Source organism: Pseudorca crassidens, chromosome 9 (assembly GCF_039906515.1).
Source record: "Pseudorca crassidens isolate mPseCra1 chromosome 9, mPseCra1.hap1, whole genome shotgun sequence".
Classification (NCBI taxonomy): Eukaryota; Metazoa; Chordata; class Mammalia; order Artiodactyla; family Delphinidae; genus Pseudorca; species Pseudorca crassidens.
This window is the reverse complement of record NC_090304.1, coordinates 47875377-47892288: the sequence shown is the minus strand read 5'-3', so window position 1 is coordinate 47892288 and position 16912 is coordinate 47875377. Positions and strand designations below refer to the sequence as shown.

Here is a 16912-nt window from a genome sequence, read left to right as displayed (position 1 = left end):
AGAAGATCTGGGGTAGTTAGGATTTAGTACGAAGGGAGGCTGGCCTGGCAGAAGCTCTTCGCTGCCGGGGGCTGAGGGACCAGGTCAGGACTGAACCCTGAGCCCTGCAGAGATCTGGCAGCCTGCTTGGGGCTGCATCCAACACCCCCTGACCTTGCCAGAGCAGGTGGCAGATGGAGTCTTCAAAGCCAATGAGTTCAGAAATCCATTTCTCTCTCAGAGAATCTGGATGGCTTCACTGCACACTCAAAGGTCAGCCAGTGCCGCTCCCTTTTCTCTCCATGATGTCAGAGGCTTGGGAAGCTGTGTAAACTCCCTCGGTGGGCTGCCTGGGCCCTGGGGACAGGAGCATCCCCTCCACGGAGCCTCAGGGGATGACAGAGCTCTGACAGAGCTCCCACAGCCCTCTCCTCCATATATCCAAGAGAAGATGGTGCTGGCCTGGCCGCATCCCGGCACCTTTCCCACCCCTGCACGTGGAGCTGGCCCACACCATGCAGCTCCGGGGACAATAATAGAAATAGTTCCAGGCTTTCATCACTTCCGTGTGAAGTGCTGCCTGACCCCTGGATTAACAAGTAGTAAACTTGGTTTGGTGGGAAGAGCAGACCACAGACACCATTGGGTTAAGTCAGTTTCTACTTTTCTATAAGGGATAGACTCCAATCAGAATACACAGTGAAGGTCCGCAGCATTCCCCTGATTGACAGATGTAAGATTCTAAACCCCAAAGTCCTGCTCAAGGGTGCTCAGGTGTGAACAAATCTTCCTGTCTCCAAGCTCAGCATTTTCTCTGTGCACCTGGTTAGTCTGACAGTCTGCAGGGCCACCTCAAAGAGCTGGAAGCCCCCTGCAACTCAGGGTTATGCAGTTCCCAGCATAACTAGGGGCAGGTGTGGTACAGTACACCCTGGCAGAAACTTCCAGCCTCTGCCGCCTTAAGGGTATAGATTTAGAGCTGTATAGCTAAGGCAAATGTCATCACCCAGACTCGACCGGGAGTTACTCTAGCAGGCCCTTTAATCAAGCACTAGATATTATCCATCAAGTGCCCACCAGGGCCTCCCTGGAGTCTTCAAAGTCCACACATTCCCAAGATTACCCAGGTTGGGTTAAGTGTCCACCCCTGGTCCAGTTTGCCAGAGGTCAGGGGTCATGGAAATGTGACCTGGTCCCACTCCAGCAGGAGTGTTGAGAGGAGACTTGCTGAGAAGTGTCCCCCTGGCAGGACAGGGAAATGGACACAAGTGACCCCAATCTTCTGCTTCCCAGAAGATTTTGAAGTGAGGGCGTCAAAAGCTTTATTACTCTGGGCCAACTGCTATTCACAGCAGAGTTAGGAAAGAGGAGTGATTCCCCAGAAAGAGGAGGGGTTGACTGGAACTGAACCTGGATCAGGTTCCCATCAGGGAGTTTGAGTGTGTGTAGGCCTGGGGTCCTGGTGAGGCCTAGACCAGCAGAGAAGGAAACTGAAACCAGAAAGAAAAAAGCAGGCACTAGGCACAGGGTGGGAAAGCCCAAGGGAGTTGCAACCTGCCTCCTGTCTCCTTCCTCCTTCCCAAGCTGGCGCCTAGGCGAGAGAAGCACAAAGGCCCTGGTGACAAGGGGAGATCTGTGTGCTTGCATCTGACCAGGTGTGTTGTCCAGCTTGTCTTTGGCCGTCAGATGACGTCGTCACTACGTGTGCTGCCGGGACCCTCTCGAGGCTGACCAGGCCACACTGCGCCTCTTGACTGCCCTGCAGATCTCTGAGGCCTTGGCACACCTCTCGCCTGAGAGGTTTTCTTTGCAGCCCTTGGTACAGGTCACTTTCCCACTTACTGGACACCCTCCCCCCAAAAAAAACCTTGTCGGCCAATATTGTCACCTCCTTTCCACATCTTCCAAGCATTCAGGGACACACAGGAGCTGCAGGAGACTCAGCGCCATTACAGGCACCCTCTTCATGCCCATAAAGTTACGTGGCCATTTCTACCTGTTCCTCTAGCCCCGTGTTGGCACAGGGGCCATTTCTGCCTTCACCTTCCTCTTCGACCCACCTGAAACTCGAGACTTCAAGCCTGAGGGGTGAAGCCAGGACCTCACATCAAGCCCCGCCCCCCATCTCCCTACCAAAGGCTCTCTACATCCTCTTTCCGGCTGGTGGAACCTTCCTTTGTATCAGAGCATGATTTCCTTTATACTATGACTTAGGTTCAGATCTCCAAGGTTTCCTCTCAATGTGTAGAGGGAACATTTGGGATTTCGATGTGTCTCTTTTCTCTTGACAGGCCTGGCTTTGGAGACTTTTGTTTCTGTAGGGACTATCTGGTCATTGACCTATCTGCTCATCACGTTATTTGCCCTCCGTTTGTAGGAACATATAACATTGATTCCTTTGCATGGGACGGCATGATTTACGGAGAATGGAAATACTGTCCCTGTTACACAGGTATTAAATTAGTATTTGAGGAATGAATGAAAGAATGAATGAAGGAGACACATAAGGAAAGCAGTTGGGTTCCTCTAGTTCTAAAGTCCCACAGTTTCCCACTCAAAGGAGTCCAAAGGAGAAGTCAGTTCGCAGCAAGATGTAAAAGTTATCAAGACTAAAAAAAAAAAAAAAGGTATCAAGACTAAGTTTACAGTAGGCTCTTCAAATGGAGATGGGCCTTATTAAGCTCCAAGCTTTGATCACCTTTTCTCCATTTAGGAGAAGGACGTGAGAAGAGACCATTTCGCCCCTTGGTTCCCATGAACTGCCCTCTGATGGTAGTGGCTTTGCATTTCGAGTGCACTTGAGAAATATTCAGAACAATAACTTAGGCACCTTAGTAAATCATGAAGGTCCCCCTCATGCTGATGATATGCGTGTCCAGGTTCTAGAGTGCTTCAGTATTTTCTTTCATAAGAGACGGAGGAAGCAGAAACCACAGACATCCCTGCGGTGAATGGCAGACTGCTGTACCCTGAATGAGAACAGATCAGGAGGGGTGACAAGGACATTAGCCCACAGGTTGGCTTTTCTCACCAGGGAAACATTTTAGCAGCAATTTTATGTCAGGTAATGATTCACTTCCCCTACCTGTGAAGATAAAAAAGAGAAAAATAGAGGGAATGCATCTTTTGGACAAAATAAAGGACTTAGCATTGAGATTATATTTTTTCAAAAAATAAACTATTTTCATTGGGGGATTTAGTATGCCAATATCCATAAACACCAGCAGGGCCACTGAAGCACACCTGAATGCAAAGAACAAAGAAGTGTGCTACATGTTGGGGATCTGAAAAACATGTAACAAACCTCTTAGGATCTGTGCCAGTTGATGTAAGTGACCAGAATGCAGTTGGGACCAGTAGGCACGGTCAGTGTTAATGGGGCGTTGTGTTTCCAGCTGGTGGAGGGCATGGTCAGCAAACAAAGCCAAGAGCATTCAGTATTTCCCAAACAAGTCCTCCTTCTTGTGTAGAATTATCTGGTTTAGGGAAAAAAAAAAAAGGATGCTAAGCGTTTTCTCATCTTCAACTGGGGTACAAAACCGGTAACTCTTCCAGGTGTCTGTAGAAATAGCAGTCATACAAACTGCGGAAGCATTAAGGTAAACACTAGAGGTATAAAAGATAATAACAATGTGTTGGAAAATAACGTTGCTGCTCAAACAGAAAGTCAACTGCATCTTGACTCTCCTCTCTCACAAATGACCTGCCCCAGCAGTCACTGCCCTGGAGCGTTCCTGCGGCGCACTTGAATAGTCATTAAATAAGAAAGTGGCTAACAGTGGGCTTGGGCCTTCAGCAGTCTCATCTCCAGGAATGGCATTCCGGTGTGACTGCTAACACTGTGGGCTGATGGGCCAGTTCTTCCCCCCGTGGATGAAATGAACTAGAATGGCTTATGCCAACCTCTGAAAGAGCCGCACTCCCTCGTGATTATCTGTGGGGAGGAGAGGACTTCCTGGGTTAGGGGGCCAAGGCAAGGGTGGAGCATCCTGGTGTCAACTGAAAAAAAATGCACAACCTAGAAGTTGAGAGTTATGTTTTAATAGTCTCACAAAACTGAGCACTTCAGCCCAGGACGCAGCCTCTCTGACAGCTCTGAGGGACTGCTCCAAAGAGACAGGGGAGGAACCAGGTTACATAGGAGTTTGGGAACAAAGACCAGGTAGTCGGAACATCAAGATTACGGTTAACTAAAGAAAACCAAACCTCTCAAGTTAAGGAAGTTAGCGCTTTTCTGTGTGAGGGAAGATGCAAGAGTCTGGGCTCACTGAAATCGTTCCTTTGATGTGCACCTCAGCTATCTGGGGCCAGTATCGTGTGCTTTCTCATCCTGAGTCTCCTCAGGGTGCACTGTGGGGATGGTTTGCTGGGGGGCATCCTGCGTCGGGGAGGCTGTAATGGGAAGGCTTGATGGCTACAACATCCTTTGTGGTCTTTTTGCTGGGGGGGGGTGGGGAAGGTTGGTTTTGGTTTTTGGCCACGCCACGTGGCTTGCAGAATCTCAGTTCCCCGACCAGGGATTGAACCCAGACCACTGCAATGAAAGGGAGACCTAACCACTGGACCGCCAGGGAATTCCCCAACATCCTTTGTTCACTGATGTGGCAGGCAACATTTTTCCATCGTTAATGGCAAAGGACAGAATGTCTAGAAGGCCGCTGCTCCTGGAAATGCGTCTTTCAGAGGATGTGCCTGTTGAACGCTGTCTGCCAAATGTCAGCAGAACAACCTATTGAAAAGACAAAGCTGAGTTTACTGCTTACCTGGTAATTGAAGGGGAAGGGCAGCGTCTGATCGATACTTTCAAGTATGGTTTAAGGTGGGCCTTTCAGTGGGGCATGGGGGATGATTCAGGGGATGGGGAAGCTTGGTTAGGGTTGGGTAAAGATCATGATGTAATAGTTTAGGTGGACACAGCAAGGTGAGGATTTTGAGACCAGGATTCAAAGAGTTTTGGGGTATAAACCGTCTGTTGATACTTTCTAAGGAAGAGTTGATGGTTTTCTGGAAAGTCCCAGTAATGAGCAATAATGTTGTCTGCAACTTTCATCTGTCTTGGCCAGAGTCTCTGGGAATAGTAAAGTTAATGTTAATGAAGCCAATAGAATAGTAAAGGCAAGTTAACGTGGAGTGCATCCTATAGACAGATGGCTGTGTTGGGGTAGATGGCTTTAGTTCGCACACCCCAAGAACAAAAAGCAGAACGAGGGCTGACAAGGAGCCTGCCTAGTGCTGTGGGTACCCACACAGACAGCAGGATGTCCTTCTGATGGCCATGACTTCTCCTTGGGGATTCTAAGGAGCCTGGCTCCATCCTGGGCTCCAGTAATGGAACTAAGACCTAGTCCCGGGCTAACCCAGTCAAGCCAACCATGGGGATTAGTACTATCTAAGCTGATTCAGTCAGATAGTATTAGAGAGCGTTTGCTGTGAATGCTTGGACAAAGCCGCTCTCTCTTTCTTGTTGGGTGTAAGTAAAGAAGCATATACGACAGGAACAGCTGTAGCCCTCTGGACCTCTAGAGGAAGCAGGGTTAGGGTGAGGCCAACCCCATAGGTGGCAGAATAGAGAGAGAAAAAGAATTCAGACCCTCGATCATATGGTTGAGTTGCTGGATGAAGCCTGTCCTGAACATAGTGTTACCTCTGGCCCTTATGAATACGTAAGCACATGGATTTCCTTTGTTACGTAAGCACTAAGAGGTAGGATTTCTGTTACTTTAAACAGAAGATATCCGGGACATAGGCAAACACCCACCCCTGTCCCAACTGGTGTTCCCTTGCAGTGAAGAGAACCATCCCCAAAGATGTCACGATATCAACTCATCCGTCTTGCTCACTGTGGTATGTCCAATGTCTACCAAAGTAAGTGGCACAGGACAGACATTCAGTAAAATTTTCCTAATGAAACAAATTGTCAATGTTTGGTTAATTAGCTTGTGTGTTGAAACAGTTGTAGCCAAAAGAGAGACTCTCTGCTCTTAATGACACAAATACTGTATAAAGTGAGGGGGAAAGCTGCTTTCCTTTTGCATTTATGTCGTATTTTTCCAAAGGAAAAATCAAATGCTGTGTGGATTTGAAGGACCCACGGATAGCTCGCCGTCTTATGACGGCTCCCTTGGGTTGTAAAAGGCACGGTTTCCTGAAGAGTGAGGATCCGTCACGTGATTTTCTCCTACCATGTACTGCATTTCATTTGTTTAGAATGAAAAGGAGCAGGAAAACAAAGGTGCGATTTTTTTTTTCCTACGTAGCTCAGGATCTGAGTGGAGCTCCTTAAACAGTGTACACACTGACAGTCAGTGTCCAGGTTGAAAAAGTTTACTAGAGAAAGGTCATAAGAACAATCAAGGCAGCAGATGCCATCCAAAGGGATTAAGATTGACGAAAATTAAGTAATGTAAACATTCCGGGTCTTCCTGTTACGAATGCTTAATGAAGTCTCTGACGGGGACATGGAGGTGTGGATACAAACAGAATGCTTTTTCTTGGGCTCATCTGCATCTCCCTCCTTGTTGACTGGACACGGGCCCACACCGGGATGCAGAGCTGAACGGGAACAGGCAGCACCTATTCATGAGGGGGAGATGGGCACGGAGGAATTGGCCTGGCCGCAGAGGGGTCTACGCAGTCCATCGTCAAGATACTGAGGCTGAGCATCTGGTGCTTGCGTCCTAGTTCTGGAAGCTTCCACCCAAAGATAGTGAGTGGGGCCCCCCAGTGACAATGACTGTGGCCGCAGTGAACCAAGAGCCAGCCAGGGATCAGGGTGGGCTTCTGTGTTCCAGCGCGTGATGGCAGAGCTCCTCACAGCGAGCTTTCAGGATTGAGGTAGGATCCAAGCAGGATCTCAGGTTGGCAGGCTGGGGGTCAGCCTGGTGGAAAGGTGAGGGTGTGAGAATTGGACTGACTTTGGCACAGAAGGTCCAGGAATGCGTTGAGAGCCCAGGCCCCTTGGCTGTGGAAGGTTGTTATCACAGGACCCTGAAGGCTGGCAGGGCAGCCACATGCCTGCAGTTCCGCCTCTCCAGCCTGCAGGGTCTAGTCAACATGGTCTTCAGAGGTGAGTAGCTGGGGGTGAGACAATCTGATCTTGCATTAAAATTTTTACATTCTTTAAAATTGCAGAGCGTCCATTCCCAGTATGAGTGCTAATGGCTCTTATCCTACCGCTTAAAAATAATGTGACCCCCCCCAAAAAATAATAATAATGTGACCCTTCCATTGCTCTTCAAGTATGGAACCAGAGTACCACGTGAATGTGGGCTCACCTAGAACTAAATCTTATATCAGGTATAGGAATCCAGGGGTCCTTGCCGAGAAAGAAGTAGTAAGAGAAATGGTACGCTCTCAGGGTAACAAGGGGAAGTCAGGGATAGCGCCTTGGGTCGCGCTGATGCGTCCGGCAGTCTAAGCCGTCACACGTGGTGTTCCATCCTCTCCACCTCTTGTCCTCCTTCTGTCGCACGTCAGTCGGCACCAAAGAGTTAATAACAAAGACCTTGAGAAATCTGCACTTTGTCAAGGGGAATAGATCCAGCTGCTGCCACCAGATGAGATGCTTGAAAGCAAGAATGGAAATAATAGGAAAGAAAAGGACTTTTGAAGCACGTGGCAGTCTTTGAGGACTCCTCAGCCCAGAAGATGTTCCTCTTACCATTTCAAGCCAATACTTCTCTAAAGCCCCCCAGCCCAGTGTAGCTTCCTTCACTGTCTTTACAGGTTGTGTTTGAGTTCATGGGAGCCCAGGGGGCCCGCTCTGCTGGGTTTGGACTTCCTTGGTAGTAGGAACTAGGGACAGAATTAATGATAGCAGTAGCACTGAGCCCTGCATTGTAGTTGAAGTGGATGGCTCTGAACTTCAGGAGCGTCCGTGAGCAACTGCAGATCCGTGGGTCAGCTGTCAAGACCAGAAGCGGACTCCATGAGCGAGGGCATGATGGGGAACCAGAGCTATGAAAGAAGAAACCTATCTGGGCCAGACTCAGAGCTTTACCCATTCCCATCCAGAGAGGAGGGCTTAGAAGTTAAGCCTGGGCCCCCTCCACCATCACCACCTCTCCATACTCAGAGACCATCAGGTGACCTGTGTTTCTATAAGGCTCTGTTTTTCTGAGTGAGATGTGCTTGCTGCATGGGATGGGGTGGGAGGTTGTATAAGGGGCCCTCCATGTGGTTGAAGAAGCTGAAGGAAGGGTAGATTTGGGGGAGAGAGAGAGGTGGTGGAGGGCAGCCAGCCATAGGGAAAGGAGTTTGGTGTTGGGGGAGAAGAGGAGTGAGGACAGCAGGGAAATAGACGTTTAAATAGACTTAGAGTCCATTTTGCCGGCAGGAGACAAGTTCACCTTCACAGCTCCAGGCAGTCTTCAGTAGGATTGACATGGATTTGCATTTGGATTGTAATATGAGAACTTGCTGAGTCTGACTCCCAGACTAGAGGGTCCATGAAAGTCCTACAGGGTTCAAGATTATTTGTAATCTGCTGTTCACATGCATCTACAGATGTACAAATTTAAGGTAGTTCTTAGCAAATTGAAGCATACCTAAAGCCTTAAATTAATTGCTTAACACAGCTCTGTGCAGTTTTTGGAGTCTGGATTTTTTTTTTCCTGAAGCGAAATCTAATTTGGAAACTGAAGGTATAAAACAGATAAATGCAAGAGCTACTGTGTCCGAAGCAGACAAAAACTGAGGAGCACAAATTCATTTAATCAAAGAGGAAGGTGTGACCCAGTTAAACGTCCTGGTGGACCAGCCTGGTTGTGCCGCATTAGTGTCTAAAGGGAGGGGAACCGACAGCCGGCTCTGGCTCCTAGAGCTGCTGTGCTTGAGCAAATTACCTAATCTCTCTGAAGATCAGTTTCCTCCTCCATAAAATGGGGCTGCTAGTATCTGCTTTTAAATACCTGATGTGGTGATTAAATGATATAACATGTATGAAAGCTCCTAGCGTAGTATCTGGGAGTGAAGGATGCTCCCTGACTGTTCATTGAATAAGTGGGAAAATATATAACTCCACCCAACTTTTCAGTCATTCATTTTTGATGATGCTATTTCCATGCTCAAATAAGGATCACTTTTGGGAGGTATTCCAGGTTTGTCATTTCTCTGGCTTTGGGGATTTCCAGTGCTTCACAGAGACTTAGAACGTAGGGTGTAGCGCAATATTTCATTAAGTCCTTGGTTATATGTGGAATCGAGCAGTGTGCCTCGAATGCTCTTGGCTGTGATTTACAGTAAGAAGGATATTCTACACATCACAACACACACACACATATAAAACTGCAACAAAAGTCTCATGAAATAATACACATCCATGGGGTGCATTTTGGAGGAAAAAAACCTTTTCATTAAGAAAAAAGAATACTGGTCACAACCATGAAATTGATTTCACAAACCTATGACGGGTCACGATCTACACTCTGTAGAAATGAAATAAAGGACGTGTACTTTTAGAAGGGCCAGTGGAATTTTGATGCCATGTGGGAGTTTTAAGAGGGAAGTATGGAATCATAACCAGCATGCATTTTTAGGGCCATCCAGAATGCGTTTTCTCCAAAAGACCAGAATTCTAGATTTTTCATCACATCTCTTTGTCAGGAAACAACACCATCCCTTGGTTTGAGCTTCTCTGTGTAGGTAGCTGCATGTGCCACATTTGCATGAGCACAAATAGATTATTTTTATCACAAATATATATGTATATTTTGCTTTTTTTTTAAATTTATTTTTGGCTGCGTTGGGTCTTCGTTGCCGTGCATGGGCTTTTCCTAGTTGCGGTGAGCGGGGGCTACTCTTTGTTGCGGTGCGCGGGCTTCTCACTGCAGTGGCTTCTCTTATTGCGGAGCACAGGCTCTAGGCACGTGGGCTTCAGCAGGTGTGGCACGTGGGCTCAGTAGTTGTGGCTTGCGGGCTCTAGAGCGCAGGCTCAGTAGTCGTGGCGCATGGGCTTAGTGGCTCCGCAGCATCTGGGATCTTCCCGGACCAGGGCCCGAACCCATGTCCCCTGCATTGGCAGGCAGATTCTTAACTACTGCGCCACCAGGGAAGCCCTATCACAAATATTTTAACCTTCTGGTTTGGAGCTGTGCTTTGCCTACAATGCTTAAACAGCACAGAGACACCAACTGTGTGTTTATAATTGAAGAAGAATATTGGGTAAAGCCACAAAAGGAAGGAGTGGTGACTCTTGTTGGATGTGTGTGTTGCTGCTGTGAAAGAGTTCCCCGAGGTACCTGGCTCCACATTGACTCCCCCCTCCTGCCGGGTCCCAGGTACTGTCCGAAGTCCTGAGGACGCAGGGCCCGCCTCCAGGGAGACAGTGGGGGATTTGTACGGGAGCACAGGCAAGAAAGTTCCCAAGCACTCGTTGGGGAAGGGTGGTGACCAGAGAGACACGATGACCCACTAAGACAGGCTCTAGAAAATGAGTAGGAATCCTCCCATTGAGCAAAGAGGAAAAGGAACCTCAAGGAGAAAGAAAGAACACTTCAAAGCCATGGTGGAAAAGAAGGGCTGGTGCCTGGGACACCAAGGAGTTCAGGATGACCAAAACACAGGGTACGCAGGGGACGGAAACAAGGCCAGAGAGGGAAGGAAACGATAAGGAATTTGAACTTTCTGCTGGGGCAGTAAAGGAGCTTTGGGGTAATTTTTGAGAAGAGCTGAGCGTGCTCAAATGTGTGTTTTAAGAGCAGCACACTGACCGTCTGGAGGAGCACGGGCTGGAGTAGGCAAGATGAGCTGTGTTCAGGCCTGAAGAGGGAAGAAGTAGGGGGGACGGGTGGGAAAGGATGCAAAGGGTTCTGAGAGGTCAGGGGAGAGAGGAGCTCAGGACGATGACCAGGCCTCTCTGTTGGCCAGATGGAGGGTCCTGGCGTCCACTGAGCTGCAGAACAGCAGAGAAGGGACAGGGTGTTTGGGGTAGGGGTCAGGGAAGAAGGAGCTGACAGGAGAGAGGGGAGATGAAGGAGGTTCACTGTGTGCCCAAAGCAGTAGAATTTGACAAATCTTACTGTTCCCGTGTTACCTTCCAAAAGATGCTCTTCTGGAAGGTATATTGTGACTTTAACCCCAGACGTGCACACACGCCTGCACGCGCCGCTTCTAGCTCCTACCCTTCTCCGAGCTGGCAGCCAGTCCGATTCTGTTCTGGGCCCACGGCCACAGGAAGGAGGCAGATTGGTTCACCTGGTCTTTAAATGAAAATGCTGATGCCCGTAATCTGCTGACAAAAGGCTAATTAGCCTGAATTTGAAGTCCCAGATCCCTCGGGGAAGAGCACGTCAGGAAGCGCCAAGCTTTACAGAGGGAAGCTGTCCCTGAATTAAGGGAGGTTGCAGGTGTTGTCTGCTGGCCCGCGTCTCAGACTCCACTGTGATCCCCCTGAGGGGAGAGGGGGCCTGGATTCAGACGGGCAGGCTTCTCCTATTGCAGCCCTCTCCCTGCCGAGGCCGAGAGTGAGGACCGAAAAAGAAAATTCTGGAGCAGCAGTCATAAAGGGCACTCAGACAGATGGGTGTCCTCTGAACAAGGAAGAAGTAGGGGGGAACGAGGACCGGAGAGAGACACGGGAGACAGGGTCACGTGGAGACGGTCCACGTCAGGTCACCGAGCAGCCTGGGACAGAATCTGTTCAAATCAACCACACATTAAACCGTCTGACATCTTGAAATCATTCCTCGTCACTAGACACCGCTCCTCTGCCCCCTTCAGATTCTTCAGCTATCTAGAGAAGGATAGAACACCGCAGCCCTCCTGTGCACACAGGGCGCGGCTGGCCCCCCTGAGTGTTGGTCTGTGTGTGTGTCCTTCCCCTGAGCGTTGGTCTGTGTGTGTGTCCTTCCCCTGAGCAGGGCATCCTCAGCAGAGCTGGGGTGTCGCCAGGCAGGCGCGGGGCGTCCAGACTGGAGACAGACAAGGCCCGAGGAACTAGAGTTAATGAATACGGACAACTCCTTCCAGTGTCCTGGCTGAAAGGCGAAGGTAGGTCAGGCCAGTTGCTAGAAAAGGGTGAAGGATTTTGAGAGCAGGATTTTCTTGTTCGGAAGCAAGAAATGTGAGTGTTTTTATAGGCTGTGGTAGAGGTCGAGAGGGAAGGCAAGACGGAAGAGAGAGGAGAGAGGGGATGACTGATGTGTGGCCTTTAACCTGGAGCCACATGGCCCTGGTCTACTCCCAGCTTTTCTCGCCGAGCACACAGGATGTTCCTCCCCGTTTCAGGCACAGCCTGGCTCCATCTCACCTCTGTAGCCTGTGGAAGCAGATGTTACTCCCCAGGTGGGGTTAAGAGTAGCCTGAGGCTGCTCTCCATACGAGGCAGGACACCCGGCATCTATGCAGCGCCCCTTACCACCTCCCACAGCGGCCAGAACGAGGCCCAGACGATCTCCTGCCTCCTCAGTTCCTGCATCTCCAAGTCCCCAGGTTTCCTCTGCAGACGTACCACACTCTCCGGTGTCCTGGAAGCAGCTCAGCCCTCTTCCAGCCTTGCTCAGTCTTGAAAGGGCCTCTTTCTCCACCTGGATCCTGCTGGGCTTTTTGCAGCAGCCAGAGGCTGCTCTTATTCTGTTGTCAACTTTGATCAGGTTGTCCGCACAACCCCCCTCCTCCCAATACGCTGCAGTTTGCCACCGCACCCCTCAGATCAGAGCCGCACTCCTTGTCATCCCGTGCACCTCCACGCCCCACCCCTGACGCCTGAATGACACGCCACACCTCTGCTTGGACCTCACCTCTGATTTCGGCATCAGCCCTTGATGCAGACGCTTCTTCCTGTTAAATCGTCTCCTCCCTGCTCTAATTCATAGCCCCCACCTCCATTCACTTCCAGCACGTCCAGCTGTGGACAGTCTTTGAGCATTTATTCTAAAGTCCTAAAGGGCCCAACATTGATGCAAGAGGCCACCCCTCACCCCTCAGGATGCAAACACTCACTGTTCCCTTTTGGCTTCAATCAGACAAACTCCAGGACATTTGGAGGGATGAAGCAGCCGAAAAACCCAGCTTAATAGAGAGGACAAAGCTCTGGGAGAGAATGGAAGAAATTTTACAGGCCACTGGAGGCCTGGACATTCACACAACACAGAAGAGAAGGAAAGGTCACTCTGTCACTGCGGTTTCATGATGGTGTGAGACCTCCATCTAGAATGTGAACCTAAACCTTCTGGGAAGCTTCCTCTGTTCTAGGAAAAAAGAAGATGACGGGGGGTCCATGATGGAGCCAAAGGCAGGCTGATAGAAAGAGGAGCCTATCTGATCTCCAGTAGCCTCGAGAATGCTGGGTTCTACCTGCCAAGACTGCTGTGGAAGCATCTGACCCCCATTCACAGTGCTGCCCCATCTCAGCCCCCCTACATGCACACACAGCTCCACTCGCATGTCTGTAGAAGAGGCCGTCCTGACCGCCGTGGTTTGTACAGTGTAACCCTGGCCACAGGTGATACAAGAGCCACAGGGGCACGTGCTCCCAGCAGCCAGTCTGTGTGCTGTCCAGTGACACATGACATGGCCTGATACCCCAAGGTGGGTTGGGTCAATTAGATACTACCCCTGCACTTGGTAGATGTGAAGAAAATGAGGCATTAGTGGAACCATGAGATGAAGGGAGTCTTAAGAGGTCTTGGTAAGCCATGAAAAAAACCACATTATAAGTATGCTGAAATTGTAGTGAATGGAAATATAGACTCAGTAGAGGATTAAGAAGCCAGTTGGTAAGAAGAGGAGAGGACAGAGAAGTCTCATTATTAGCAGACCAGAGGGCTTCCCTGATGGCGCAGTGGTTGAGAGTCCGCCTGCCAATGCAGGGGACACGGGTTCGTGTCCCGGGCTGGGAGGATCCCACATGCCGTGGAGCGGCTGGGCCCGTGAGCCATGGCCGCTGAGCCTGCGTGTCCGGAGCCTGTGCTCTGCAACGGGAGAGACCACAACAGTGAGAGGCCCGCGTACCACAAAAAAAAAATTAAAAAATTAAAAAAAATTAAACAATAGCAGACCAGAGACAACATCTAGAAGTTCTGATGCTGATGTTCCAGGGGTTACCTTGGACCCAGAGCAAAACTCCTGCTCGTTTCTTCATAGGGCCTCTCACCATGGTTCCTGCTCTTGAACTTCTATGAGAATCCATTTCCGTTATTGCCCCATGAGTGCTTTTGCAATAAATCCCCACCACCACTCCAGCTAACGTTGTATTGAGCTACCTTGAGTGCGTCTCTGTTTTTTGCAACCCAAAGACTGACCAGGACGCGTGTGGACTTGTCCTGCCCAGAAGTATATTTGGTGGGTGTTGGATTTGGGCCACTCTATTTGTTTGCCTTAGTTTGTCACAGTCTAGCTGTGCTTAAGATGAAACCTTAAAATGGTGGGAATGTCTCTGAATAGAAAAGAAGCTAGAGTCAGCAGAACAACACAAGTAGAAATGAGGTTTATCCCACAGAGAGGAGTCCAGAGTTTCTGGAAGAGAAACATAGATGAAGAAGAAGCCCTAAGAATATGCGTGTGAAGAATGCTGCTTGGAGGGAAGCTTAGAAGACCCTGGTTGGTGACTCCCTGTTGGGGGGCATAGAGCAGCTGTGCAGGGGCCCCAAAGATCTGACGGCAAGATGCCTTCCTGATGGTGAATAAGGTGTAACAAAGAGTTAGCCGAAATTGGGCAAACTGACTGCTTCTCCTGGCCAGAGACAACCCACTAGGAGCAAACAGTTGCATCTTCAGACACAATGATTTTGGGGTGGAAAATGAAGGACTTGAGAACACAGGCGCTATTTTCATCACTTCTTCCCATCGCCCTTTGGGACTCTGGAAGACCTAGGAACATCTCAAAGAAGATCAACACTTACCTAAAAAGATCGGGTTGATATTTAGCTGAGGCTATGAACCCTGGCTTAACATTCTAGAAGACACCATTCTTAGCCAAGAGTGCAGAAGATCTTCTATAGACGGGGGACTGGTGATTGATGAGTTAGTTTCATCAGGAGGATTTAAAAATGAATAGCAGGAGGAAAAGGGAAACAACACAACAAAACAGATAACCCATTAGACCAGTTGCTATGAATGATATTAAATGGGATGTGGAAAAAAGAGTTTCAGGACAGGCAGTGCCCAGGAAGGAAGACCGAAAGCCTAGCTGTAAGTGGCCTTAGGTATCCCAGTGCATCCCTCACAGAGAACAAACACTAACCCAGAGCAAGGTCTGCAGGCACCCAAGCATGTCAACAGACCACTTAGAAATGGGCAGACTAATGCGCTGTGCCTGCCTGGAAAGCTGTGCATCTGAGGCAGAAGAATAATTGAGAAACAGATGCGTGGGTCTTAGCAGAGATGACCGCACTGTGGGAGTATCACAGGTAGAGGTGATGCTCTCCTGAAACAAATCCTAGCACCAGTGCAGAGATTAAATCTCATCTTGAGGGAGAAGCTCACTGAAAAGACATTTCCTGGAAGTCTTTGTTGGTTGAAAACAGAGGATCTGACAAGTTCATGAGTTGCTTTGCTGTCAGGATAAATCAGTTAGAATACTTTTGATGTAAAAAAACAGAGGGAAGGGGGGAGGGGCAAATTAGGGGTATGGGATTCAGAAATGCAAACTGCTGTGTATAAAATAGGTAAACAACAAGGATATATCGTATAGCACAGGGAATTGCAGCTGTTATAATAACTTTTAATGGAGTATAATCTGTAAAACTGCTGAATTACTATGCTGTACACCTGAAACTAATGTAATATTGTAAGTCAACTATTCTTCATTTTTTTTTTAAAAGAACAGAAATCCTGACACAAACGATTAAACAATGAGAAATGTATCATCTGGCTAAGGAATTAGAGGTAAGATAGGGATCCGGGATGGTAGATTCAGGAGCTAATCATGGGGTCAGGAACACTGGATCTTTCCAGGCTGCCATCTTCAGGTTGGCAGCAAGATGAATGCACTTCCAGGCATTGTGTCCAGACGTGAAAATAACCAGAGGAAAATGCCCTTCCTGAAGCTATGGAGCAAGGAATAAATTTCTCAAGTCCCCAACTTTCTCCTTGTATGTCATGGTCAAAAGTATGCCAAGTTTAAATCAGTCACTGGCAAAAGGAATGGGATTATGTGGGCCAAACAGGTCCAGCCCTGGAGATGGATCCCCTTCTCATGAGGTGCCTAGGTAGGTGCATGGCAAGAGGTGGGACCCTGGATGGTTGCAGGGTTCACTTAGGAAGAAGGAAATAGGGGGAATGGGTGCTGGGTAGGTCATTAACAGTGTACTTCACCAGGCATCTTCTGATAAATGTAGACAGTAAGGAAAAGTGTATATTAAAATGTGAAGGAGAAGGAGAAAGAAAATTTGCAGCAAAATGAGAACTCTTTGGCAAAGTAGAAGTGATGAGACCCTTAGGAGAACTACTCTATCATCAGAGAGACTGAGGCAGTGAAGCGCTGTTTGGATATGGTTAGATTCTCCCATCAGCTTTAGAATCAAGATTTTCCAAACCTCAGAAGAAAAAATAAAGGCTTCTGTTGCTGGAAGCCTTGACGGAGAGACTTGAAATATTTGAAAAGCTCTTCAGAATGCTATTCTGACTGTGCAATCAGAAGTGACAGTAAGGGCGGTGCTCACAGAAACACACAATTTTTTTTTAACATCTTTATTGGAGTATGATCGCTTTACATTGTTGTGTTAGTTTCTGCTGTATGACAAAGTGAATCAGCTATACATATACATATATCCTCATGTCTCCTACCTCTTGCGTCTCCCTCCCACCCTCCCTATCCCACCCCTCTAGGTGGTCACAGAGCACCGAGCTGATCTCCCTGTGCTATGCGGTTGCTTCCCACTAGCTATCTATTTTACATTTGGTAGTGTATATATGTCCATGCCACTCTCTCACTTCGTCCAGCTTCCCCTTCCCCCTCCTCGTGTCCTCAAGTCCATTCTTTACGTCTGCGTCT

The 16912-nt window shown here is 48.7% G+C and overlaps 1 protein-coding gene across 3 annotated transcripts in view; it reads left to right on the top strand.

Annotated features, from left to right (window-relative positions):
• SYT9 (synaptotagmin 9) overlaps positions 1 to 16912 on the top strand; it is a 186573-nt gene that overhangs the window by 143821 nt on the left and 25840 nt on the right. For 2 of the 3 annotated variants that reach the window (XM_067750058.1, XM_067750060.1), the window contains one exon: positions 15741 to 15804. The exons of the other annotated variant lie outside the window; for it this stretch is intronic. In XM_067750058.1, the coding sequence (XP_067606159.1) occupies positions 15741 to 15767 (27 nt within the window). In that variant the 3' untranslated portion in view covers positions 15768 to 15804. The remainder of the gene's footprint in view (positions 1 to 15740; positions 15805 to 16912) is intronic. 3 annotated transcript variants of the gene reach the window in all.